We start from the raw sequence: 24,137 nt of genomic DNA, 5'->3' as shown, positions 1-24,137 counted from the left end.
CACGTCATCGCCCTCTGCCCGCTTCCAAGATGGCGGCGGCGGGCGGCCTGCGGCGGGCGGGCTGGCGGCTGTGGCGGGGCCGCGCGGGTGAGGGGGCGGGGGGGGGCGCGGCTGGGAAGGGCGGGCGGGCCCGTGCGCGTGTCCGCGCCCGTGCCTGTGCGCGTGCCCGCGCCCGTGCGCGCGGCGGGTGGGGCGGGGCAAGGTGAGGTGAAGGGCAGAGACGGGGCTCGGCCCGGCCCGTGAGGGGCTCCGGGAAGCGCGGCGCTCGGGGGCGGGGGGCCGGGCAGGGCCCGGCGTGACGAGACACCCCCCTCCCCCCCTCAGCGGGCTGGCGCCCGGCCGGCCCCTCACCCTGCAACCGCCCCGCGCGGGGTGCGAGGGGCCCGGCGGGGGTGGGCGGGCGGGTGGCGTTTGGCGGCGGGTGTTCGGAGCTGTGGGCCGCGCAGCCCCGGATGATTAAAACCAGCCAGACCTCACGGCGGTTAAACTAAACATCCTCACAGGGCGGCTGTCGTCGCCAGGCGCGTCGCCTGCGAGTTGTCTGGCAGCCACGCAGGGTGGGCAGCGCGCTGGGTCTGTGAAGGCCGCCTGCTGTCTGGAGAATTACCTCTCGCCCTGGCTCGCCTCTTCGCTGAGGGCTGAACCGGGGGCTCCGTGCGGGGCTGTGTGCCTGGCTTCCAGCGCAGGGTTGGGAAGCCCCTTTCTGTTTGATGTATGTGCTGCCTGCGCAGTTCTTGGCCTCGCAAAACGTTTGTGTTTTCACCACGTAAATGTGAGCTCAGCTGAGAGGAGCACTCCTCAGAACTGTACAAAAAGACTGTCCCGACAAATTTCATAGATTCATAGATTTCTAGGTTGGAAAAGACCTCAGAGATCATCGAGTCCAACCATTTCTATTCTTTTCAGCTGCATTTGCCGCAGCTCTCTCCTTCACCTTAATTTTCTGTGCTCCCGTTTGTTGGAAGGAGACATCTGACTCTCTTGGTTTCCCTTGTAGTGGTCAGGTGCCAGCTCTACTCGCCACGGCGTGCTCTCCAGGTCTCAGCCGTGCTGAGGAGAGTCTCCGATGAGCAGAAAAAGGAGCCGTTGGCATCTCCCTCTCAGCAGCAGTTTGATTCACATCCAGCCGATCACCAGCCTGAACAGGAACCTCAGGGCCCTCGCCCCAGGTAACTCAGTAGCTATTTCTAGCACCGTCCTGCTGACAGCAGGATCAGAAGGCTTGGCTTTCCTGAAGCTCGCATCTGAAGCTCGGAGACGAGATCCAGAGTTAATGGAGCCTCAGACTATAGCAGCTGGATAGCCAGTTTGCTCTGACAGTACAAATTCCACTGTCTGCCATGGAGACAGAATGGGACTTGCTTTCAAGAGGGAACCTCTCTGGTCTGCAAAACGCAAGCTTTCTCTTCCGGATTTTTGTGTAAATCTACACAAAATATGGACAATGCGTTGTCCATATGCCTATAACTATAAAGTCCCTGTTAGAAAAGCTTGTAGTTCAGCTTTTTTTTAAAAGAGGGGGAAAGCGAGGCTGAGTGTTCTCCAGGTAGGCACCTAGGTTGAGCCCTTCCTTATCCTTCTCTTCTCCTCTCATGGCAAAGGCTCGTTAAGAATCCTTTTTCTGAAAAGGGAAGGATTTTACAGGAGGAGGTGAGATTTATACTAAGCAGATCTCAAAGCGTGCCTGCACACAGTGGTGGCAGCGAGCGAGTGGCAGAGTCCAGGTTGCTGATGTTTGATGGTGACGTTCCCCTCACTGTAACAATACCTTCTCATAGTTACACTGGCCAGGGCGGCCAGGAGTCTGAGGACTATGAGAGCGAGGAGCAGCTGCAGCATCGAATCCTCACAGCAGCGCTGGACTTTGTGCCTGAACATGGCTGGACTGCAGAAGCCATTGCAGAGGGAGCCAAGGTATGTGGGAGAGAAGCAACAAACCAGCTGAAAACTGGATGGAGCTGAAGTCCAAAGACAGCCAGGCCTGCATGCTTCCCCCACATACTCTTGGGCGATGCGCCCTAGTCAGCAAATGGTAGCGGGCAGGAATGCGTCCCAGCTACTATAGGATAACCCTGTCAGAGCTAAACGAAGGCACGACGTAGAGTAGTGATCCTAAAGAGAGGAAAACATGCAGGAAGCGCTTTTTAATGCAGTGTTGCTTTGTCTAAATTCATATACCTTTGTTCACGAAATAAATAGAACATGTTTCCTTGTTCGATCCTGCTTAGCAGTGTATGACCTGGTCTGTGCTTCTCCCTTCTTCCCTGCAGACCCTGGGCCTCTCTGCTGCTGCTGCAGGGATGTTTCACAGTGATGGCAGTGAACTGGTCCTGCACTTTGTCTCTCAGTGCAACACCAAGCTGTCTGACCTGCTGGAGCAGGAACAAAAACTAGTGCAACTGGGCGAAGCAGAGTGAGTATTGGGTATGAAAAGACATCCTCCTTGGCAGACTTTGGGGACTGGATAGAGAGAGTGGCCATGTGGGACACAGATACTTTAAGTAAAAATAAATAGTACCCAAATAAAACCACCTTCCCAGATACTGAGTTGGACCAGAGGCACAAAGGATACATACTACTTTGTGTATCTGTTGCTGAGGCAGGCAAGATATTGGTCTTTTCAAGTTCAGAATTGAGTTTAGCTTGGATGTTCCTCATATTTGTATTTTGTTTTCCTCACCCAGGAGGAAGCCTACAGATCAATTCCTGAGAGATGCTGTGGAAGCCAGACTGAGGATGCTGATTCCATATATTAAGAATTGGCCCCAGGTAGAAAATGAGTATCAAAATTATCTTTTCTTTTGTGTATATTTAAAACACTCTGTGGCCTTCAGCATATTCTCTCCACTAGAATAGTTCAGGGTTGTAAATGAAACCCTCCCTGGTTTCACATGATTCATGTGAATCATACTCAAGAGGAGAGCACCCTTAGAGGAAGGCAGTTAAAGGTGTCCTTAGAACAATGATTTCTTGCAGTTCTGGAAAGGCAAACTTCCATTGCTCATTCCACCCACCTGGGATCCCCAGGGATAACCTGTGTCTCTGCTCCGTCATGTTCGCAGTGTCACTGCAAGTCAGGCTCCGTGCAGCGCTGTTACGGTTGCGCTGGTGTCATTCGATGCCTGGAAAGGCAGAACTGCTGCTTTGTTGCAAGAAACTGCCTGCCCAGAGGGCGAATGGCAAACCCTTGGCAACCTGAGGAGAGATCTGTGAACTGAGAGGGCTCCGTCCTTCAAAATCCAGATTTAAGTTCTGTGGTTTAGCCCAGCTGGCAACTAAACGCCATGGCAGCCACTCGCTCACCCTCCCCCATGCTGGGCAGTGAATAGGGAAGAGAATTAAAGGGGAAGAGGGAAGGAGACTTGTGGGTTGAGATAAGAAAAAATTATTAATAATATAAAATTAAAACTAATAATTATAATAATAATAATATGCAAATATATCTATGTATGTATAATGATAATAATATATACACACAAGTGATGCACAGTGTAACTGCTTACCACCCGGTGACCAGTGCCTGTCTTGTCCTGGCAAATGATTCCGAAACAGATAAGTCCCGACACGGCAATCCGGGAAGAGCAAGAGGCCCAAAAAGAGAATGGGAGAGAGAGAGAGAACTCCAAGAGACTGAGAGAGCCCTTGGAAGAGCAAGAGCACTTCTTCCCAGTCAGCCCTCACCTGGGCACAACCCTGCATGATATGGAATACTCCATTGGCCAATTTGTCCCTCAATCCTGAGTCTAAGTTCAAATCCTAAGGGGAGTTGAGGGCCCTCTGTCCCAGCCGTGCTCCCCCCCAGCCTGTTGTGCTCCTGCACACTGGCAAAACACGGGAAGCTGGAAAGCCCTTGATGTCTCAGCACCAACTGTAACCATCAGTGCGCTGTCAACGTTCTACTCACAGCAAATCCCAGACTAAATCCCAAACCCAGAGCTCTTCTGGCTGCTACAAAGAAGAACTAACTCTGTCCCAGCCAAAACCAGGACAGTCTGGAGCCTTTCTGCCCAGATTGAGAAGGGAATTGAATTGTGGCCTCAGTAACAAGTGAAGAGTTCCTGACCTTGGGCTGCAAAGATTGCTGCAAAGTCAGCCCATGTTGTCCAGAATCACTGCTGGCCTCTGGCTGGCTGAATCCAGCTCTCCTTGCAGAGAGAGAAGACAGGATTCATGTTTTTGTTCCCAATTAGCATAACTTGTCTTGTGAAGGATGTGGCTGGTTTGTGGCTCTCCTGGTGTTGTGTTATTATGTTCAAAGGATCCCAGTAGGGCCGTTGTGAGCGGCTGTTTTGCCCTCGGTAGCTGCTTTGAATTCAGAGTCAAATTCAGAAAAAGGAGAGATCTGACCTTCTGCCCAGAGGGGCGGAGCACAAGGGTGTCAGCTCAGCCCGTGCTGCGTTTCCATGCCTGGGCAGGCCGCTCTGGAGAGATGACGCCGTGGCATTCGAGCCGAGCGGGCAGCGTTGGGCTCTACCACAGGCCAAGGCCTGAGCTCAGCTGCCACGCTGTCCATTCCCCACAAATCCTGCTGCTTGAAACGACCAATGCTAGCTGAAAAGTGCTGGGAGGACTTGTCACTGGGAGCTGGAGGCAAGTCAACAGCAACAGGGAAAAGATAACAAGCAGAGCATTGTTGGTCTGCTTTAATCCGTATTCTCTCTCTTTGACTCTCCCATTTATCTGTACGTTTCCTTCGCAGGCTGTGAGCATCCTGCTGATCCCTCATAACATCCCTTCCAGCCTCAACCTCCTCACCAGCATGATTGATGATATATGGCACTACGCTGGAGACCAGTCCACAGATGTAAGTCTTTGTGCTTTGCCAACCCGCTGGTTCTACCCCTTGGCATTTCAGCAAAGTGATGGGTTGAAGTAGGCATTGGGGCATGTCTCTCTTGAAATGATCTGTTTGTTGGATTTTCAAAAGCACCCAAAGGTCCTCATAGTCTTAATTTCCAAAGAGATTTAGGAGCCAGTGGGGCTAATGCAGATTAGTGTCAATGGGATTAGTGCAGTTTAAAAGGACCTACTTTCCTCAACTCTTTTAAGTGCTCTGTTGTTTGTTTTTTTTTTTTGAAGACACAGACCAAATTGTTGAGATTTTGAGACTAAGAAGTTGACCCAGTATGCAGTGAGCGAGCAGCGTCTCTGGTGAAGCAGCTGTCTCTTTCACCAGCAGTAGTGTTTACAGATTTGACTTGAAAACAAGTAAAGAATCTACCTAAAAATACCAGTAGCTTATTAAAGCTTTCAATTTTTCTGGCAGGAAATAAAAGAAAATTATAACCTTAATTAAAGCAGTCAGTAAACTACTTTAATTCCTGTAGATGTAGGGAGAGATGGGAAAAGCTAAATGAACCATTTTAACAAACTACTTTAATGAGCTTCTTTTATCTCAGTATAAAAGAGAAGCTACTACAGTGAAAAATAAACAAGATGGCAGAAAAATTAAAGGAATAAACCAGAAGAGAACTGAAAGACGGTGATTGCAGCAGGAACTGCAAGTCCCTTACGGGCTGTGAAAGTCAAATTGGCACGTCAGAGCCAGTGTGTGCACTGAGCTGCTCCGAAAGTCCCCTCGCTGACGCAGAAAGGTTCTGTAGTTTTGTCTTCTGTTGCGCCTTCTGACGGGTTACAAGAGTTTTCTTGGGCAACTGTGATGCTGAGCCCTCTTTCCTGAGAGAGCCACTCCCTCTTTCCCAGCACAGGGGTTCAGTGTCCCTCGCAGCGGAGCCCTCTTCACACTGCCCAGGTTCCCCGTGCCTCAGAGACCCCTTCAGGTATTCTTTTCGGAGCACGAGGAGAATCAGCAGGAGCAGTTTGGTCTTAGGCACATAAGAGGTCCAGCTGCAAGTGGCACCATCCCTCACGTTCCTCCCCTTGGCAAAGCTTGCAGGTCATGGTGCAGACAGTAGAGCTTTCAAGCCAACTGTTGTTTCCAAAATCAAGGCCAGTGTTTTCATTTCTCTGTTGCTTTGTAGTCATGAATGGAAGAACCAGCCTTTTTTCTAGGTACCCAAATAGTTTAATCACTGTAATAACAGCAAATGAAGTTGAAGACTCATTTTTAAAAATGTTCCTGTTTTATCTGCCAGCAGTTCAACTGGAAAAACTGAAGTTTGTTATTTGTGCACCTTTGCGTAGTGTAACCTATCGTTGTAACACACCTGCAGCATTGCTTCCAGCAGTGTACTGGTGCATTAGTGATTCAGCAGGCAGGACTGGTGTTCCTGTGACAAGATTTGGGAAAGGTGTATCTCCGTGTGCTGTGAAGCAAAGGTGAACTCTTGCACCATGCACGCAGGCTAGCTGGGCAAGGGCGAATTCCTTGCTGTCTGCTGCAGGTGCCTGCCTGCACCCAGAAGCAGGTGGTGGGGATTTTGTTCAGCAGTTTTAGCCACAGCACTTGTGACCTCTGTCTGGTGCCACGGGGGCAGCTGTGCTGTCAGATGTTGGTGTTGGCTGGTGGCCCACTGCGTCACAGAGACGAGTTACACGGTTTGAGTGGGGAAGGAATGTGCTGTCTGCTATTTTCCTTTGCTGTTCTCTGGTCTGCTTTCAGGAGCTGCGTTCTTGATCTGCATTCAGGTCACACCTCTCTCTCTCTCTCTCCCCCCCCTCCCCCCCTCTTTGTGCCCTTGCAGTTTAACTGGTACACTCGTCGGGCTGTGCTCACTGGCATCTACAACACCACCGAACTGGTCATGATGCAGGATTCATCCCCTGACTTCGAGGAGACTTGGCGCTTCCTAGAGAACAGAGTAGCTGATGCCATGAACATGGGCAATACGGCTAACCAGGTAACGGTACGGGCAAGGCATACGTGCTTACATATTTTCTAGTAAAATGACACGTAGGCACCCTCTTTGTCAGACTGGCCCAATGGGTGGGAGACATTTATTCCCAGGAAAGTCTCTTCCATGTTTCTTATCTCTGGCTATCGTTTGTCTGCAGTGCTTGGCTTCTGTCAGCACCTTTCTATAGCAAATGCATGTTTGTTGTGCATTACATCTCTGTGTGCGGGTGGCCACAAGTGTAACTGCAGAAGAAAGCCAAAGGTCACGTTCTCCTTGTGTCTCCCAGGTACAGGCAACCGGAGAAGCAGTTGTCCAGGGCCTGATGGGAGCTGCAGTCACTGTAAGTAATGCTGAAACCAGCAGGGCTGTAAGGGCAGAAGTTTCTGTTCCCTTCCATGCTGAATGTCAGCATGCTCTTCCTCCCAAATCTAGAGGACAGCACGAAAAAGAATTGTCTTTCACAACTTAAGTACATGTAAGGATGATTTTTCTAGGTCATTTGGGGTTAGTTCACGGTTTTGTGGTGAAATAACGTGTAATAGAGTGTAAAAAAATACGCCTGAAGCTGCAGGGTGAGCTGTGGGGATGAGAGACAGGTGATCAGAATAATACCAGCGTTCTCCATTGCTTGTCACGAGATCTCTTCCTCTGCCAGTCCCTGCACTGGAGGTTTTGAAGGAAGGTCCGTGCCCCCGTAGACACGCGGAAGGTGGCACCTGTCCCTGAGCCCCAGCAGGGTGACTTCCTCAAGCTGTTTCCATTGACTCCAGTGCCCTTCCAAGAACGCATGCACTTCTTGGTGGCATCCTGGGCTGCTTTGTGTCCATGCAGGGGGAGCTGCCCTTTCTCTGGGATAGGGAACAATCCTTTGTGTACCCAGGAATGATTTTTGAAGGGCTTCAGGGCCTCCCTGCGATTATATTTTTGGACAACTCCCACTGCGTTTAGCAACAAAGTGATTTCCTTGTTATCAGAAACACGTTTTCCTTCTACCAGTACGAGACAAACAGGCTGGAACGTAAATTAGAAATATTTTTCACTCTATGAAGCAGTTGGGAAGAATTTCTCCCACCTCCTTCCCCCTGCAGTTACAGTGGAATCGTTCCATATCTTTAGCATCTCCCAGCCTCTCTCTGCTTTCACACCTGCCCGTGCCCAAAGGATCCTTCACCAGAGAAGCCCCTGTGCTCTCTTTGTGCTCTGGCACATCAACACGATGCTCTCCCGCAGTCTGAGGTGTCCCCTGGTACCGGATGTTTCGTCTGGCCGTGCAGCAGATCCACTGTGCGGATATGCAGGAGGAATTAGCCTGCCTTGGCGGGGGGGTGGGTTGCTGTCAGCTGGTTTTAGGGCAAAATCATCCCAGTGCATTAACCATCAGGAGCAACCAGTCCAGACCTCCCACATCCAAGGTGTACAGGTGTGCTGAGCTCTCCAGGTCTCTGAAACGGTCGGGCAAGCTGAATGCCTCAAAGAGTTAAATTCACTGTCAGGGTCTGTGCAGCCGCAGAAATAAAACCAAGCTGAAACCTGCTGACGTGGAGAGCAGGTTCAGGTCAGAGGGTCCCTGTGGCTGGATCTCAGGTGATCTTTCTCCAACCCTCTGCTCTCCTGAGACCCCCCCTGCAGTGCTGTGTTCAACTCTGGGGTCCCCAACATCAGAAGGACATGGAGCTGTTGGAGCGGGTCCAGAGGAGGCCACGCAGATGATCCGAGGGCTGGAGCACCTCTGCTGTGGAGACAGGCTGAGAGAGTTGGGGCTGTTCAGCCTGGAGAAGAGAAGGCTCCGGGGAGACCTTCCAGCACCTCCCAGTGCCTAAAGGGCCTACAGGAAAGCTGGAGAGGGGCTTTGGACACGGGTGTGTAGTGACAGGAAACGGGCAATGGCTTTAAACTGAAAGAGGGGAGATTTCAATTAGATAGAAGGAAGAAATTCTTCCCTCTGAGGGTGCTGAGGCACTGGCACAGGTTGCCCAGAGAAGCTGTGACTGCCCCATCCCTGGCAGTGTTCCAGGCCAGGTTGGATGAGGCTTTGGGCAACCTGGTGTAGTGGAGGGTGTCCCTGCCCATGGCAGGGGGGCTGGAACTGGATGATCTTTGAGGTCCCTTCCAACCCAAACCATTCCGTGATTCACCCCTGGCCTCCGACCGCACATGGTGCCTCTCGCCCCCACCTCAGCTCCGCAGCTCGCGGGTTTCCCCTCCGCCCCTGCTCCCGTGGCCTCTCCAGGAGCGGGACTTCCTGCCCGGCACGGCTGAAGCCTCCAGGGCCGGACGGAGCCCCCGTGCCCGGTACCTGACGCCCTTCTCCCTCTGCCCCGCAGATCAAGAACCTGGCGGGGCTGAACCAGCGCCGGTGAAGCGGGAACCGACAGCGCGGGAGCGCGACGGGCCGCGCCCGACCCTTCCCCGGCACCAATAAAGCCGCGGCCCGGCCTCGCACGGACTCTTTGTGGCGGCGCACCGGGGGGGCGGGGCGGGGGCGGGGGCGGACCGCACCGGGCGGGTCCTCCGGGCGGCGGCGGCCGCCAGGGGGCGGGCTCGGGCGGCGGCGGGGCGCGCGCGGCGCGGCGGGCCGGGCGGGGGGCGGTGGGGCGGCCATGCCGTACGCCAACCAGCCCACGGTGCGCATCACCGAGCTGACGGACGAGAACGTCAAGTTCATCATCGAGAACACCGACCTGGCGTAAGCGCCGCCGCCGCGGCGGGCGGGCGGACGGGCGCGCGCGGCGGAGAACCAGGCCGCGGTAGGCACCGGGGCCGCCCCCACGGGCCCCACCGGCCCGGGGGTGCCGCGGGGATCGCCCCCCGCTCGGGTCGCGGCCGGCTGCCCCCGCGCAGCCCCGGTGCGGGCCCGGTCGGGGCCTCCGGGGCAAAGGCCGGGCCGCCGCCGCCGCCCGCGGCCCCTCGGTGGGCGGGCGGTGCGTTGCGGGGCTCCGCGTTCCCTCGTGCCTAAGCGCGGGTGTTTCTCTCCCTCAGGGTGGCAAATTCCATCCGAAGAGTGTTCATCGCAGAGGTCCCCATCATAGGTACCGCCTTTTGCTCACCTGTGCTCCCAGTCCCTCGGCCTGCTGTCCCCGATATTCCCAGCACGTCCCCGTTATTCCCAGCGCGTCCCCTCCGTTGTCCCCTCTGCGCTGCCCTCAGCTCAGCCCAGCCACGTTTAGCCCGTACCAGGTGTTTCCAGATGCTGTCTCTGTGCTCTCCGTAACGTTTTCCATGCCCTCGCGAACTGCTCGGCTTTTCCCCACAGAAATACGTCTCCTCAGCTTGTGACTTTTTCCTCTCTGCAGCCATCGACTGGGTCCAGATAGACGCCAACTCCTCCGTGCTCCATGATGAATTCATTGCACACAGGCTGGGTGAGTGCCAGGCACACAGGGAAGAAGATGAAGATGTGCAGCAAGGCAGAGGTCGTGGGCGAAATCAGTCTGGAGACACTGAAGCACCTATGTCTGGATGCTGCCTGTCCCTCTGCCCGTCTCGGCAGGAGGGTCGATGCTCCTGTGGTCTCACTCCGACAGCCCCCTGATTTCCTTCTTCCCACAGGTCTCATCCCGCTCACCAGCGATGACATCGTGGATAAGATGCAATATTCCAGAGTGAGTCAAGCAAAATGTCCTGGGTGCTTATTTTGATGGTGGTGGGTCTCTGATCTGTTGGGAAGCGCTACTGATTTCTTGCTGGGAGAGGTTTGGTGTAAAGGTCTTGGCCCGTGTCTGTCCCAGGACTGCACGTGTGATGAGTTCTGCCCGGAGTGCTCTGTGGAGTTCACCCTTGATGTCCGGTGCAACGAAGACCAGACTCGTCACGTCACATCCCGCGATCTCATCTCCAACAACCCCCGTGTCATTCCGGTCAGTGCAATCCCTCTGCTTGTCGGCGAGTCCCCTCTCGATGTTCCCGTTGAGGCTGGGCTGACAAACACATGAGATGTGGACAAAACAAGGTGTTCGAGCACGTTTCACACTTTCACACCTTGCTTAAAACGTGGGAGAGCAAAGCAGGATTATCTGCAGAAACAGCAGTGTGTGCCAGTGCCCTCCTCTTCTTCACCTTGTTGCACTTCACTTGCTGTCTGCTGGCCTGTCCAAGCAGTATGGCCTTGTGAAAGCCTCACCCTGCACCCCTCACCTCAAACTCTTGGGACGCTTTAGTGTAGCCCCCGCATCTTGCCTCTAACACTCAGAGCATGTGCACTCGTGTCCTGCTGCTGTGTCGCTGCCTTCTCCTGCCCGCGTGCTGCTGGGACTCGGGCAAGGTCGGCCTCTTCGAAGGCTTGGCAGCAGCCCAAAGGCCTCTAGTTTTCTGCTTCAGGCCTCTCAGCATGGCAAGGTGTGAGGAGCCCAGGCCAGGGCACGATTTCCAAACAGCTCTTGCCCAGTCACCTTGGGAAGGGTTGGTGGAGCCAAAGCAGAGCAGATGCAAAGGGACTTAATGGGCAATGTTGTAAAACACCGTTGAGGCTGCATCCAGATGTCACCACGACCTGGGAGCTGCTTCTGGTGGCAGTGCCTGGTTAAAGCCTCGCTGAAGCCCACTATTTCTCTGCTTGCTCTGCAAGCAGGCAGCAGCTCTGGGCTGGAGCCTTCTCTGACCTGTGCAGGACAGCAGGCAGGGAGGCGAGCAGGCTGGTGCAGGGGGATATCATGTACCTGTTTGCATCTGCCTGAATTGTCCCAGTTTCCGTTAGATAGGGTGGGCTGGATTTGTTGTTGTAAGTCACTCTAGAGAGGCTCTCTGCAGTCTCTTATTTTTTGTAGGCAACTGCTGTTTGATGTGGGGAGAAAAGTGGATCTTGCCATTAATTCTCTTGCTTTTGTTCTTCTTCTGCAGGTAACATCTCGGAGCAGAGACAACGACCCCAATGACTACGTGGAGCAGGATGGTGAGTGGCATTTCACTGGGAATAAGAGCGAGAGAAAAGGAATTTTTGTTTCAGGCTTTTGAACTCATTCTTACTTCACTAACTTTGTAACAGTAAGGCAGCTGTAAAGCTGTGAGTTGAGGGACACCAGCGTCACTACATCAGTGGGGCTGGCATTTATTAAAGATTATCTTCAGAACTACAGTCCTGGGTCAGAGGGTACTTCTCTCTCTCCTTGTAAGAGCTTAGGGACAGCAAAGATGCAAAATGCTGTGCTGTCCACTGTTGCTTGGGGGCCTAAGCTGTGCCTCTGGGCATGTGTGCAACTCTTTTTCACTTGGCAAGATGTTTCCCAGCTTCTCTGGGGACACAGATGAGTCCCTCTGAGAAACCAAGCGAGCCCTGGCTTCTGGTGACGTCTTCCTGGGCACTAAAAATTCCTGCCTTTGCCCTGGTGTGATCTGCACGCTCACTTCTCCTGTGCAGCCTTCTCAGATGGGCGTGTGCATTTCCACAGACATCCTCATTGTGAAGCTGCGGAAGGGCCAGGAGCTGAGGCTGCGAGCCTATGCCAAGAAGGGCTTTGGCAAGGAGCACGCCAAGTGGAACCCCACGGCAGGCGTGGCGTTCGAGTACGACCCGGACAACGCGCTGAGGCACACCGTGTACCCCAAACCGGAGGAGTGGTATGTTCTGATGTCTGTCTGGAGGGACTGGAAAAGTAGGCACCTAGGTTTCAGCCCTGAGGATGATCTGGGTCAGTAAGTGATCGTGAGCAGCATGCCTGTCGTTTCCCCTTGCACAGACTCTGCTCCTGTGTTAGGGTACCAAAACCAGTCGCTTGGTTGCAGCTGCATGCAGGGTGGACTGGTTTGCGGCCACCTCTTGCCCTGTCTTCACATACCATCACTGCTGTTTTACCTTGCTTTCATGCTCTTTCCCATGACTTGTTCCTGTTTTTTCTTCCCTGTGCAAGTGGTACATAGGTCAGGGTAAGGTCTGAGGAAGGAGAAGAACCACGCGAGGTGGAAGAGGTGGCTACAAGAGTGGAGAGCGGAAGGTTAGCTTGCAAGGCTGATTTTGCAGCCCTGTTTGTTTGAGGAAGCCCAGTGTGTGACTCTGATGTCACCCGTACATCTCCTCACTCCTGGAGCGTGAGCTCTGGCAGCAGTCTTCCTCTCGGTGCCTTGCCTCTGCCCTGACATATCATTCTGCACCGATGGCACGCTGCATCTCATCTAAAAGTGACATGATTTTGCTTTCAGAAAGCTGCTGCCCTGCTTTGGCCAGGGCGAGGGCTTCACCTCGCAGCACTTTCCTATGAGTAAATACCTGAGCTGCTCCTGGCTCTGCATCCCATCCTAGCAGAGATCCTGCCATCGAGCAAAGCGAGGAACCAGGCGCTTTCGCCAAGGCAGGCTGAGAGCAGGGAGCGGAGGGGGCGGTGGATATGTTGCCGTAACCGCAGGGCAGCAGCCAGAGCTGGGCTCAAGGTCAGGAAGACCTCGGGCACAGGAGCAGGATTTGGTGCAGGGACCGCAGGAGCCGGGGCTGAGCGAGCGGGAACAAAAGCCTGAGCAGAGCTGCAGCTGGAGAGGAGGCTGAGCGGCAGAAGGGGCTCAGCAGGTTTTCCTCCTGTCGCCACCAGACTGCTGCCAATTTTGACTCCAAATGGCTGCAGGCACTAGCAGGCAGGTAGTGGCCATTGTTCCTTCCCGCTCCAGACTCGTCACACAGCGTGGCCTTGTGTGTCCCTTGCTACATGAGCTACTGGTAAGTGAGCTTCCCAGAGGTGCACTCAGCCTGGATTTAGCCCCTCAGCCGGACTGCCGGGGGCTGCCTGCGCAGGAGCTGTGTCGTGCTTTGGCTCAGCCACCAACTCACACCACACAGCCCCTCACCCTCCCCCACCCCGGGGAATGAATGGGGAAGAGAATTAAAGGGGAAAGGGAAGGAGACTGCTGGGTTGAGATAAGAGCAGTTTAATAATAATACAAAATTAAAAGTAATAATGATGATAATATGTGAGTATTTATATGTATAATGATAATAATGTGCACAGTGTAATTGCCTGTCTTGTCCTGGCAAACGGTTCTGAAACAGATAAGTCCCGACACGGCAATGCGGGAAGAGCAAGAGGCCCAAAAAGAGAATGGGAGAGAGAGAGAGAACTCCAAGAGACTGAGAGAGCCCTCAGAAGAGCAAGAGCACTTCTTCCCAGTCAGCCCTCACCTATACACTGGGCACAACCCTGCATGATATGGAATACTCCATTGGCCAATTTGTCCCTCAATCCTGAGTCTAAGTTCAAATCCTAAGGGGAGTTGAGGGCCCTCTGTCCCGGCCGTGCTCCCCCCCGGCCTGTTGTGCTCCTGCACACTGGCAAAACACGGGAAGCTGGAAAGCCCTTGATGTCTCGGCACCAACTGTAACCATCAGTGCGCTGTCAACGTTCTGCTCACAGCAAATCCCAGAGTAAATCCCAAACCCAGAGCTCTTCTGGCTGCTACAAAGAAGAACTAACTCTGTCCCAGGCGAAAGCAGGACAATCCATCACGGAGATCCTGTGTGGCTGGGTTTGCGCTCGGGAGGCTTGAGAAGCCTTTTGTAGCCCAGGCTGGAGGTGCATGAAATGGGCTGGGACCTGCCCGCAGCCATCCCAGCCCTGTTTTATGGATGGAGGGAGCAAACCCCACTTGGCTTTGATGGGCTCTGTAGGGTGCGTTCGTGGGTCCTGTTCAGGCAGTCTGGGTGGGAGCGGGACGTGCCAGGCGTTCGGCTCCTTCAGCGCTTAGTCAGGGCGGTGCTCCGGGGTTTGCCGTAGGAACCAGGCTGGCTGGTAGGACAGGAAATGTGGAAATGGGCATTTTCCTTAGCATTGGTGATCTGTACACGTGGGCTGAAGCTGGACTCGAGGAGCTGCCAGCTGCAGAGCAGGCTGTCAGGAGGCCAGTAGTGGTGAGGTGGTGCAGAGCCAAGGAGGGTGCTGCTTGGCACTTGTGTGGTCAGGAGCATGTCACAAGCAATGACCTGTCGACCTGTCCTTTGTCACCAGCAGTTTTGGGGGTGGAACTGGATAGTTTTGAAGTTTCCAAATAATTTGTGGCAGGTAAATTGCTCCGAAGTTTAGTCGATTGTCTGAGCGATTGGATGTTTGAGAAGCCAGAATGTTTCCGTCATGTGGAATTTCAGATCGGGATTTGAAATCATTTCAGGCTTCGTTTTGGTGCTGTAAAAGTTCACTGGTTTAATTTCTGTATCGCTAAATAGTGTGTCTGTGACACCGATACAGTGACAAGACTTGGAATGCTGCTTTGAGTTGGACAGCCGGGTGCCAGGCAGGCTGAGGTATCGTTGAGTTTGCCTTCTTTTCCAACAGGGAATGCGACAGTGTGAGTTTAGGAGAGTTTGGGCTGTCGGAGATGTCGGTGTCACGGAGAACAGCCCCAGGTGCGTGACTGAGCACGTGTACCTCGGCAACGAGGTGCTTCCCAGTCAGGAACCTGGTGGGTTATACAGCAAGCTGGGTCACTGGAAACAGTTTTTGAAAAGTTCTTGACAAAATATACGTGAAAGTTGGAAAAATCCCAAAGCAAGTTTGCCGTTGGAGCTGCCTCTTCCCTGATGACACGTCTGTCCTTCCAAGTTGCTCTATTCCCCGTGAAGACAACACAGAGACAAAGGGCCCTGCTGTCCAAGGCTAGCTGTTATTTTTGGTTTGGTTTTACATCCTGTTTGCTTTTTTGAGACTGGTGGCAGAGCACTGGCGCACAGCTGGACTCTCAAAGCAGCTGTCGTGGCGGTGGAAACCTCTGCCCTGTTCTTTTGGTTTTGCAAGTAACGTGAAGACGCAGCTCCATTAACACTTTATCTCTCCGTGTTTTGTTACAGACAGAGGATTTGTTTGGGAAGTGCAGTTTTATTTAAGGCAGCTGATGATAGGGTGCTTGGATCAGCCTTTCTTGACATCACTGGGGCAGAGGAAGGCCGGCAGGAGACCTTGGTGGAATGGGATTTTCTGTGCTGGCTTCTCAGACAGTCAAGGCTTTGGGTTTTCTTACATGGATTAAGTGCTTCCAAACAATCTCTCTGGTTTGATGCTCTATAAGCCAAGGGATGCAACAGGTAGAAAGATGTGTTGGCCCAGCTGATGCACAGGTATTGCGGTGATTTTGGTAGCAATGTGTGTAGAGGAGTGGAGGTGCAGGACATGGGGATGGGGCTTGCTGATGTAGCTGGTGTCTGAAGTACAGGAGATGATTGTTTCCTGCTGGGCACGAGCCGACCGGGGCTTCCTTCCCATCTCAGCTCTGCTGCACAGACCGAGGGCCAGAGTGCTCTGGTGTTTTCCCAGCCCAGTGAAAAGTGTCAAGCAAAGGTAACGCAAGGTCCCTTGCTCCCTGAACAGCATCTGGGCTCCATAAACACAGTCCCTTCAAGCATCGGCATCCCTTCGCTGTACGCACCTGCCAGGCTGTGCCAGCGTAAGTGGATGGAGCCACGGTACCTTGCACAGGGCTCGCTGAGTTTGGGCAGAGCGGGGCTGATCTTCCTCCAGCGCTGCGGGGTGACTGCGTGGCATTAATGAGGAAGGCAGCATGGGACTGAGCTTTTTTCTGTGACTTAGTGTTTGATAACTGCTCCTTTGTCTTCTCCTCTGCCTGCTGGACATCAGCCTCAGTGCGTGCTCTCTGGGGCCAGGCTAGAGCGTGGGTTCCGTGCTGACCTTCCCTGCTCTTTGATTTCAGGCCCAAGAGTGAGTACTCGGAGATCGACGAGGAAGATGCTCAGGCTCCCTATGACCCCAACGGGAAGCCAGAGAGGTAGGAAGCTGAATGTGCTGCTGCAGCTGGAAGATGGGGGAGACTGGCTGGGTGCATCTCTTTGGCTTTTGTTAGTACGAGAGTTTCTGCTTGGTGCTGAAGTTTGCCAGCCCAGGAGCTGGTGTTGTCTGCACAGCCCAGAAGTTGGAGTTAACTGGTGATACGCCCAGGCTTGGCAGGTTTTCCTCTCTGGGAGATGCTGGATGGCTCTCCTGAGTCCGTGTTATCAAGTAGAGCAGAGCAGCACCCCGTGAAGTGTGAGGCCTGTGGGATATTTATTCACCCCTGTGGGTCTCATGCTTTGATTGCTGGTGGTGCCCCCTCGCCTGGGTTTTTGCCCTGCAGAAGTGCCTGCAGCCAGTCTTCCTCCCTGTGCTGGCTTGCAGGTCACAGTGCTGAGTGGAGACAAGCTCTTGCAGCCTCTGGAGTCAGGAGCGTTGGTGTGGCGGTTGTAGAGGGGTGTCGTGGGTTAGGCCGCTCCGGCAACTCAAGTCCTTGAGACCTCAGTGCCACCTACAAACATCAGCTTGCTATCAGCGTTCTTCTCAGAGCGAGCCTCTGAGTAAAACCAAAACACGGAGCTCTTCTAGCTCCGTGCTAGAACTCTGTCCCAGCTAAAACCAGGACAAGGGGCAGCGCTGGCTGTTGCCCGGTTGGGAAGTGAATGATGCTGGTGGTTGGGATTCCCTGCGGATCTCCCTGCGGTGGGTCAGGATGGGCCAGAACTGCTCTGTGGCTGCTCTCTGGTTTTGCACCTCCTCGCAGGGCAGATGGTGACTTGTCCCTCTGACTTGTAACCTCAGGTTTTACTACAATGTGGAGTCCTGCGGTTCTCTGCGCCCGGAGACCATCGTTCTCTCTGCGTTGTCTGGCCTGAAGAAGAAACTGAGCGACCTCCAGACCCAGCTGAGCCATGAGATTCAGAGTGATGTCCTCACTATAAACTGAGGTGGCCCCTGCAAGAGAGCACTCGGGTTCCAGCGCCCTGCATGGGGGCTTTTACCTCCCCATCTCCGTCTGCCTTTCCTGGCCCAGCTCTGCTGGTTGGTGCCACCTCTCCCTTGGCCCTCTTTCCCAGGGAACGCCATTGTGACGTGTAGAGTAAAGCAGGAAGGGAATTGGTGGGCAGCTTCACTGGGGCAGGCTTGATCTTTAAGTGATCTCAGAGTTTTGGGTCAGAGTTTTGGATTCTGACCATGCAGTGTTTGGGACTGGGAAGCGCACACCTCGGTTACACAACCCTACCTTATTTGCATGTCCGTTCCTTACTGTGCTGAATAAAGCCTTACCCCCTGTGTCCTCTTATCCCTGAAAGCTCGTCAGGGGCTGCGGGAGGAGATGTCACATCATTTACTTCTCTCCAATAGACATTAAGTTAATGAGCTCTGCCTTGGATGGAGCATTGCTCTCTACTGCTGATTGCTGCTCTTGACATTATCTCCTAAGGAGACCAGAACCCCCTCCAGCAGGTAGCCCATCATTTACCCATCCAGCGCTGTATTTAAGGCAGATGTTTGAGCCTGGGTTGGTAGGTGAGATGCTACAGAAGGCAGTGCTGCCGGGGAGCCCAGATGGGCCAGGCAGGCTTAGCTGTATTTAAAGACTCCTTTGGAGCAGCCTCTCCCCCTGCGCTACACAGCCTTTACGTTAGGAGCTGGGATGGCAGGGAGCCTGTCCGTGATAACCCCTGGCTGACAGCTTCCAGCATGCCTGCAGCCCCGAGGCGTGTTGTGCTGGGCTGGAGCTTGGTGCAGGTACCCAAGTGTGACCGCCGCGGCAGTGGCTGAAGGGCTCCAGCAATTGTCTGCATCGCCCGTTCTCCTCCCCTCTGGCAGCCCCAGCAGGACTTGGGATGAGCTTCTCAGTGATGCCTTCCTGGAGAGATCTGCGTCTTCCTTACTGTGGTGGCTGGGAGGGAGGGGAAGGCACGTGTGCCGCTGCACTCATACCAGCATGGACGTGGGGCATGGGAGGCACTCGGGGAGTGGGGACGGATGCTCGAGCTGAGCTGGAGGGAGCAGCCTGAGTCACCGCTGCCTTCCTCTCCAGGGAAGAGCCACTGCAGGCGGGCCGCTGCTCCAGTGTCCTTGCCATGGCACAGCTGGCTGTGGCACGGCTCCCAAGACCTGTCCCCACCCCTGGAGGAGGGAGTGTTGCCCCGGTTGGCATGGCCATCTTGCCATGATGCTCTGCCAGACATGGCACGGATAACCGAACTGGCACAGTTCTGGAAGAGCTGGGAGATGGCGTGGCTCGAAACTCCCTCACCCAGGGATTTGGAGCCCTGGCACGTCCCCGGAGCCGCGGGGTGACAGTGGGTTGCTGGCATCCTGTTTCACTTGAGGTTGTTTGATGGAGGGTGGCAACTTGCTCCACCCTTCTTCCCTTCCCAGCAGTTTTAGGGCTTCACTTGAAAAGTCCTGGCTGTGGCTGGAGGCAGAACAAAGCTTTGAGCCCAGCGAGCTGCCGGGAGCGTGGGGAAATCTCCCCGTCAGCATTTTTCTCTCCGGCAGGAGCTACTCCCGCTTGCACTTCCCGAGCGCGTTTGGATGGAACAGACAAACAGGAAGGGTGGATAAGGGTTGTTTATTCATTGAGCAACTCCTTAAAAAAAAGAAAACCCAAACATTTTTGGTAATAAATGTGAAATCTTTTCCAGATGAGGTGTGTGGCCAGGAAAAGAGCGGGTTACACCTCTCACCCAGGGGAGGACGTGCTGCAGGGCAGCACTGGGGTGCCGACGAGCCCCTCTGCACCCGGAGCAGCCCTTCTCCGTCCCCCTGTCCCCCCAGCCTCAGCCACAAGCTACACAAACCCATGACACAGTATTTACAGACCACAGGTTCCCACATCACGACACTCCCGTCCCCAAAGCACGAACCTGGAGCTTCAAGGGCAGCAGTAAAACTCCCGACCACCCGACCCAGACCGCAAGACGATTTCAAAGAAACACCAAGGTTTGCACGGCAATAGAAAGATAGCCCTTCTAAAGGAGGTCAATAAATAGGAGAACTAGAAAAAAATCAATTGCTTTTGAGTTCAGCACATGAAGCCCAGCTCCCCCCCCATGCCCGGGCGAGGGCTTTCACCCGTCTGTGCCGACGGGCGAGGAGGGAGCGAGGACGGTGGGAACGGGGTGCACGGAGAAACACGGCTCTTCCCCCATCGGTGTGGGCTTCTCTGCCCAGGGACTTTCTATATCCGCAAAGCTGCCCCTCGAGGGACAGATGCTACTGGCCAAACCCAGTCCCTGGGTTGCCCGCTGGCAGATAAACCAGAGGCATGGCCAGGGACAAGCAGCTGTGGGTGGAGGAGCAAGGGGTGCTGGGTGGGGGCTCACCCCAGCCGTGCCCCCTGGAAGAAAACCCAGTTTCTCCTGAGACGTCTCAATTCTACAGCGAGTGTTTAAATAGCTTCGAGAAGTGCAAAAACCAGCTCAGGGGTGGTGCGGTGTCCCCAGCAGCACCCCACTTTTCATGGGGCGGGGGTGAGGTGCCGGGACCCCGCACTGTCAGCCTGGCACAGCGCTGCTCCGGCCCCGCGGCACCACGCTGCTCCAGCCGGCCCCCTCCTCCTGGCAGAAAACACACCCCAATTTCGTGACACCTCCTTTCTTCTCCACCTCCCATGGAGCCTCAAGAGTCCAAAACCTCTGAGCGTCTCTGCCCGAGGGCTCTTCGGCAGCCACGAGCTTTGCATTCGTGTGAGAAGGGAAAATCTCTTACAATACGGATATTCAATATATATTTCAAGTCCGTCGAGGCTGAGCCAGCCGGCACCTCCGCTAACGTCGGGCCAGGGCACGAGCTGGCACCTGCTGCCCAGGCTCTGGGCACGGAGGCTGGCCTGGCTCGCTCTCCCTGGGGACTCGCAGAGGCGGCTGCCCACGTCCTTGCTACCTCTCAGGGAAGAAAAAGGGGACCCCCGCCATGGTGGCCCCCCGGCCGCCGGCTCATGGGGACGATGTGGCTCCCTGCTTTCAGGCTTGTCGCTTTTGGAGGACTTTGGCTTCAGCAAGATGAACCTGTTGAGGAGGTCGGTGTCCCGAGCTGGCCTGGGCGCCCGCGTACACCTCTCCTGGGGACGAAACAGAGAGGGTGGGCTCGCGGGGGCACACCCCGGGGGCCGGAGGAGCGGCGGCTCCTCGGTGGGGGACGGGGACACTCACCGGCGTAGCTGGAGGACTCGGCCATGTTCTGGGAGCCGGTGATGTGGTGCCAGTAGGCACTGCGGGGCAGCATGGTGGTGGGTGTGCAGGGGTAGGAGAAGTGCTCCGTGCCCTTGTTCAGCAGCTGCGGTGGATGAGACGGAGGGGAGGGTGACACTGGGTGCCCCGAGCCCCCTCCCTCCAAGCCGTGTCCCCAGGGTGGGCTGGAGCTCACCCTGACATTCTTCTCCATCTCCAGCAGGACCCTCTTGTGCTGCTCGGCGATGGCCAACGTGGCACTGTGCACGCGCTGGTAGATCTGTTCACCCTCCTGCGTCTGGAAAGTGTAGAGACCTTCCCCCGCGTCACACATCCTGCGGGGATGGGGCACAGGATGTCACCAGAGTCCTCGAGCCGAGGGATGATAAAAAATATACCCCCCAGGTGGCAGCTGGCCCAGCTTCCCATGCTTTATGTGCTGTCCCCGTGTCCCCTCCACCGTGCTGAGCTGGGACCAGCTCCAGCCTCAAACTGCCCCGGCCACGGGGCACCCTACATGAGCCGTGACCATCACCCTAGCATCAGGCCTGCCCTGGGGCGATGGCAGCAGTGCCACCTCCACCAGGACGAAGGCGCCCCGTGGTTGTCCCCATCCCGGCGAGAGGGTGACATCTCACCGTCCGGCCTCGAAGGTGAAGCGGGTGGCGTCGCGCCCGTAGCGGCGCAGGGAGCAGAGGGGCCAGGAGAGCAGCTTCACCCGCGGGTTGTGCGTGTCCCAGAGGTAGATGTTTTCGTGGGTGATCTGCAGCTTGCACTCGCCGTAAACGTCCAGGTTGGGGCAGGGGAGGAGGAACACGTTGAACCGGTCTGGAGAAGGGTGGAAAAAAAAAAAAAAGAAAAAAGAAAAAGAAAATTAAATCATTTTTCGGGGGGGCGTGGCGAGGCGGAACCCCGAGCCTCGAGCGAGCGCCCCGCCGCCGCGCGCTCACCCGTCTGCTCGCACTGCACGCCGGGCGCCAGCAGGTCGGGCTCCCCCAGGCTGATGTCGTTGAGGCGGGCGCCCAGGCACTCCACCGACAGCGTCTTGTACCACTCCTCCGCCTCCAGCTCTGCAAGGCACCGCGGCAGCTCCTGGGCGAGCCCGGCCAAAGCGGGGGCCCAGCCTGGCACCCCTGGGTGCTGCCTCCCCACCCCCCGTACCCGAATCGCAGGTGAAGGTCCGGGCGGAGTCGTCGGTGAAAACAATGGCCACAGCCTGTCTCTTGGTCTCCTTGGGCAGCCGGGTGATGCACTTGACGTTGCTGATCTCGGTCACCTGCGGAGGAGGTGGAGGGGGGTCACTGAGAGCTGCACCCAAACGCCGGATGCTGCACCCAGACCCTGGCCCCCACTGCACCCAGACTTGGCTACTGTGGCACCCACATCCTGGCTGCTGCGCCCAGAGCCTGGCTACCACAGCACCCAGAGCCCAGTGGCACCCAGACCCCGGCCATCACAGCACCCAGACCCGGGACCCTGCGGCCCCCAGACCCACCTGCTGCTGCACCCAGATTTGGCTACCATGGCACCCAGACCCTGGCTGCCGCTGCACCCAGAACACAGTGGTACCCAGACCTGGCCTCTGTTGCACCCAACCCCTGTGACACTCATACCCCTGCCACTGCACCCAGACTTGGCTACCGTGGCACCCACGTCCTGGCTACAGCACCCAGAGCCCCGTGGCACTCAGCCCCAGCCCCTGCTGCACCCAGACCCTGGCTGCTGCTGCACCCAGACTTGGCTACCGTGGCACCCACATCCTGGCTGCTGTGTCCAGAGCCCGGCCACCACAGCACCCAGAGCCCAGTGGCACCCAGACCCCGGCCATCACAGCACCCAGACCCAGGACCCTGCGGCCCCCAGACCCCGGCCATCACAGCACCCAGACCCTGGATCCTCTGGCCCCCAGATCCAACTGCTGCTGCACCCAGATTTGGCTACCATGGCACCCAGACCCTGGCTGCCGCTGCACCCAGAACACAGTGGCACCCAGACCTGGCCCCTGTTGCACCTGACCCCTGTGACACTCACTCAGACCCCTGCCACTGCACCCAGACTTGGCTACCGTGGCACCCATGTCCTGGCTGCTGCACCCAGAGGCCCGTGGCACCCAGCGCCAGCCCCTGCTGCACCCAGACCCCTGCCATTGCTGCTGCACCCAGAGCCCTGTGGCACCCAGCGCCAGCCCCTGCTGCACCCAGACCTTGCCGCGTCCCACCGGCGCGCACGGGGTGACAACCACCCCAGCTCCAGCCCAGCAAGTTCAGGCGAGGAGGGACCCGCTCCAGCACGGGCCCCTGCCAGCGGGCAGCACCCAGCACCCCTCCAGCGCACGCCTCACCTTGGGGCACCCACGCAGACACGCTGACTTCTCATCCGGGTACTTCTCCAGGCGCTGGGGCCCTTTGCTGGAGGATTTCCGGAAGACCAGCCAGCACCGCCGGTAGATCTGCCGGACAGAACGCGCCGGCGGCTGCCAGGGGGCTGCTGGGGGTCCCCGTCCCCACCCTGTCCCCGCGCCCCCATCCCCATCCCCTCTTCTGGTGGTCTGGGGACAGGAGCGGGGGACGCTGGGGGTATGCTGGGGCTGCCATCATCCCCGCCAACCGCCAACGCTAATTACAGAGCTTAATTAACAAACGCGGGCACGGCTCCCAAGGGGACCCCCATCCCGGGGTCTCCCCGTCCCCTTTCCCGCAGCCCTCTGGGGGTAACGGGCCCATCGCCCCCAAACGTGTCCCCCCCCGCCTTGCCTCAAACCCACTCCCTCTTTGTTCTCCCTAATTAGCGCGAAATTACCCAGCATGCTCATTGCTGCCGGCTCCGAGCGACGGAGGCGAGCGACCAACCCCCCTGACCCCCTACCTACGGGTGCTGCGCTCCAGCACCCCCCTAATTTGCACCCAGAACCCCCCCACCCCGTCCCCACCAGCATGGGGCATCCCCGGTGCCAAAACTGGGTGTGGAGGGAAACTGAGGCACGGAAGGGGGGGGGTGGGGGTGTGTGTGTGAAGGCTCAGGGACATCCCCCCCAAATCTCCGCGGTGATTTGGGGCTGGTGAAGGGTGCAGGATGTGGCCTCTTGGGTACCAACAAGTGGCCTGCTCCTGCGCCCCCCCCAGCCCCCAAAATGCCACTTATTCAACCCAAAACCAGGGGCGCTGGTTGCCTCTCGTGGCGACCAGCGCCCCAAATCCCCCCCCCTCCCCATTTCCCGAGACCCCCCACTCACCCCCAGCTTCTTGCTCTTCATCCTCACGTAGCCTTGCTTGATGATGTCGTTCAAATTCGTCGCCATGGCGATGGCCCGAGGGGCTGTTTGGGGGGGGGGGGAAGGGCTGCCTTCACCTTCGCCCCCCCCTCTCCATCCTCTTCCTCCGTTCCCCCCCCCTCTTTCTGCCTCACCGCCGGCCCCGTTTGGTGCTAATGGTGTCCCCCATCCTGGCTGGTGAAGAGAAATGACA

General features: G+C 56.2%; 3 protein-coding genes across 4 annotated transcripts; 2 read left to right on the top strand and 1 right to left on the bottom strand.

Annotated features, from left to right (window-relative positions):
* The first annotated feature begins 29 nt into the window (after nucleotides 1–29).
* COQ9 (coenzyme Q9) lies at nucleotides 30–9,184 on the top strand. Of its 2 annotated transcripts, XM_086620937.1 has the most exons (9): nucleotides 30–87; nucleotides 998–1,169; nucleotides 1,779–1,914; nucleotides 2,271–2,413; nucleotides 2,685–2,769; nucleotides 4,700–4,804; nucleotides 6,645–6,800; nucleotides 7,084–7,137; nucleotides 9,122–9,184. In XM_086620937.1, the coding sequence occupies exons 1-9, from the start codon at nucleotides 30–32 to the stop codon at nucleotides 9,155–9,157; spliced, it is 945 nt and encodes a 314-aa protein (XP_086477063.1). In that variant the 3' UTR covers nucleotides 9,158–9,184. The 2 variants fall into 2 exon arrangements, with proteins under 2 accessions (XP_086477063.1, XP_086477062.1); XM_086620936.1 differs by lacking the exon at nucleotides 9,122–9,184 and having other exon boundaries at nucleotides 7,084–7,296.
* A 200-nt stretch (nucleotides 9,185–9,384) lies between these two features.
* POLR2C (RNA polymerase II subunit C) lies at nucleotides 9,385–17,792 on the top strand. Its single transcript, XM_086620893.1, has 9 exons — nucleotides 9,385–9,483; nucleotides 9,777–9,826; nucleotides 10,091–10,159; nucleotides 10,347–10,399; nucleotides 10,526–10,654; nucleotides 11,634–11,685; nucleotides 12,182–12,350; nucleotides 16,413–16,487; nucleotides 17,291–17,792. Exons 1-9 carry the CDS (start codon nucleotides 9,398–9,400, stop codon nucleotides 17,433–17,435), a joined length of 828 nt encoding a protein of 275 aa, XP_086477019.1. The 5' UTR covers nucleotides 9,385–9,397; the 3' UTR covers nucleotides 17,436–17,792.
* A 104-nt stretch (nucleotides 17,793–17,896) lies between these two features.
* DOK4 (docking protein 4) lies at nucleotides 17,897–23,971 on the bottom strand. Its single transcript, XM_086621230.1, is given in 10 exon segments — nucleotides 17,897–17,928; nucleotides 20,267–20,531; nucleotides 20,533–20,564; nucleotides 20,656–20,779; nucleotides 20,870–21,008; nucleotides 21,312–21,501; nucleotides 21,624–21,743; nucleotides 21,835–21,949; nucleotides 23,015–23,122; nucleotides 23,906–23,971. Coding segments are annotated over 10 exon segments (1,191 nt in total).
* Nucleotides 23,972–24,137: the final 166 nt, after the last annotated feature.

The sequence above is a fragment of the Tauraco erythrolophus genome, chromosome 15 (assembly GCF_009769465.1).
Source record: "Tauraco erythrolophus isolate bTauEry1 chromosome 15, bTauEry1.pri, whole genome shotgun sequence".
In the NCBI taxonomy this organism is placed as follows: Eukaryota; Metazoa; Chordata; class Aves; order Musophagiformes; family Musophagidae; genus Tauraco; species Tauraco erythrolophus.
Note: the sequence above shows the minus strand (reverse complement) of the source record. Positions and strands in the feature narration are given on the sequence as shown.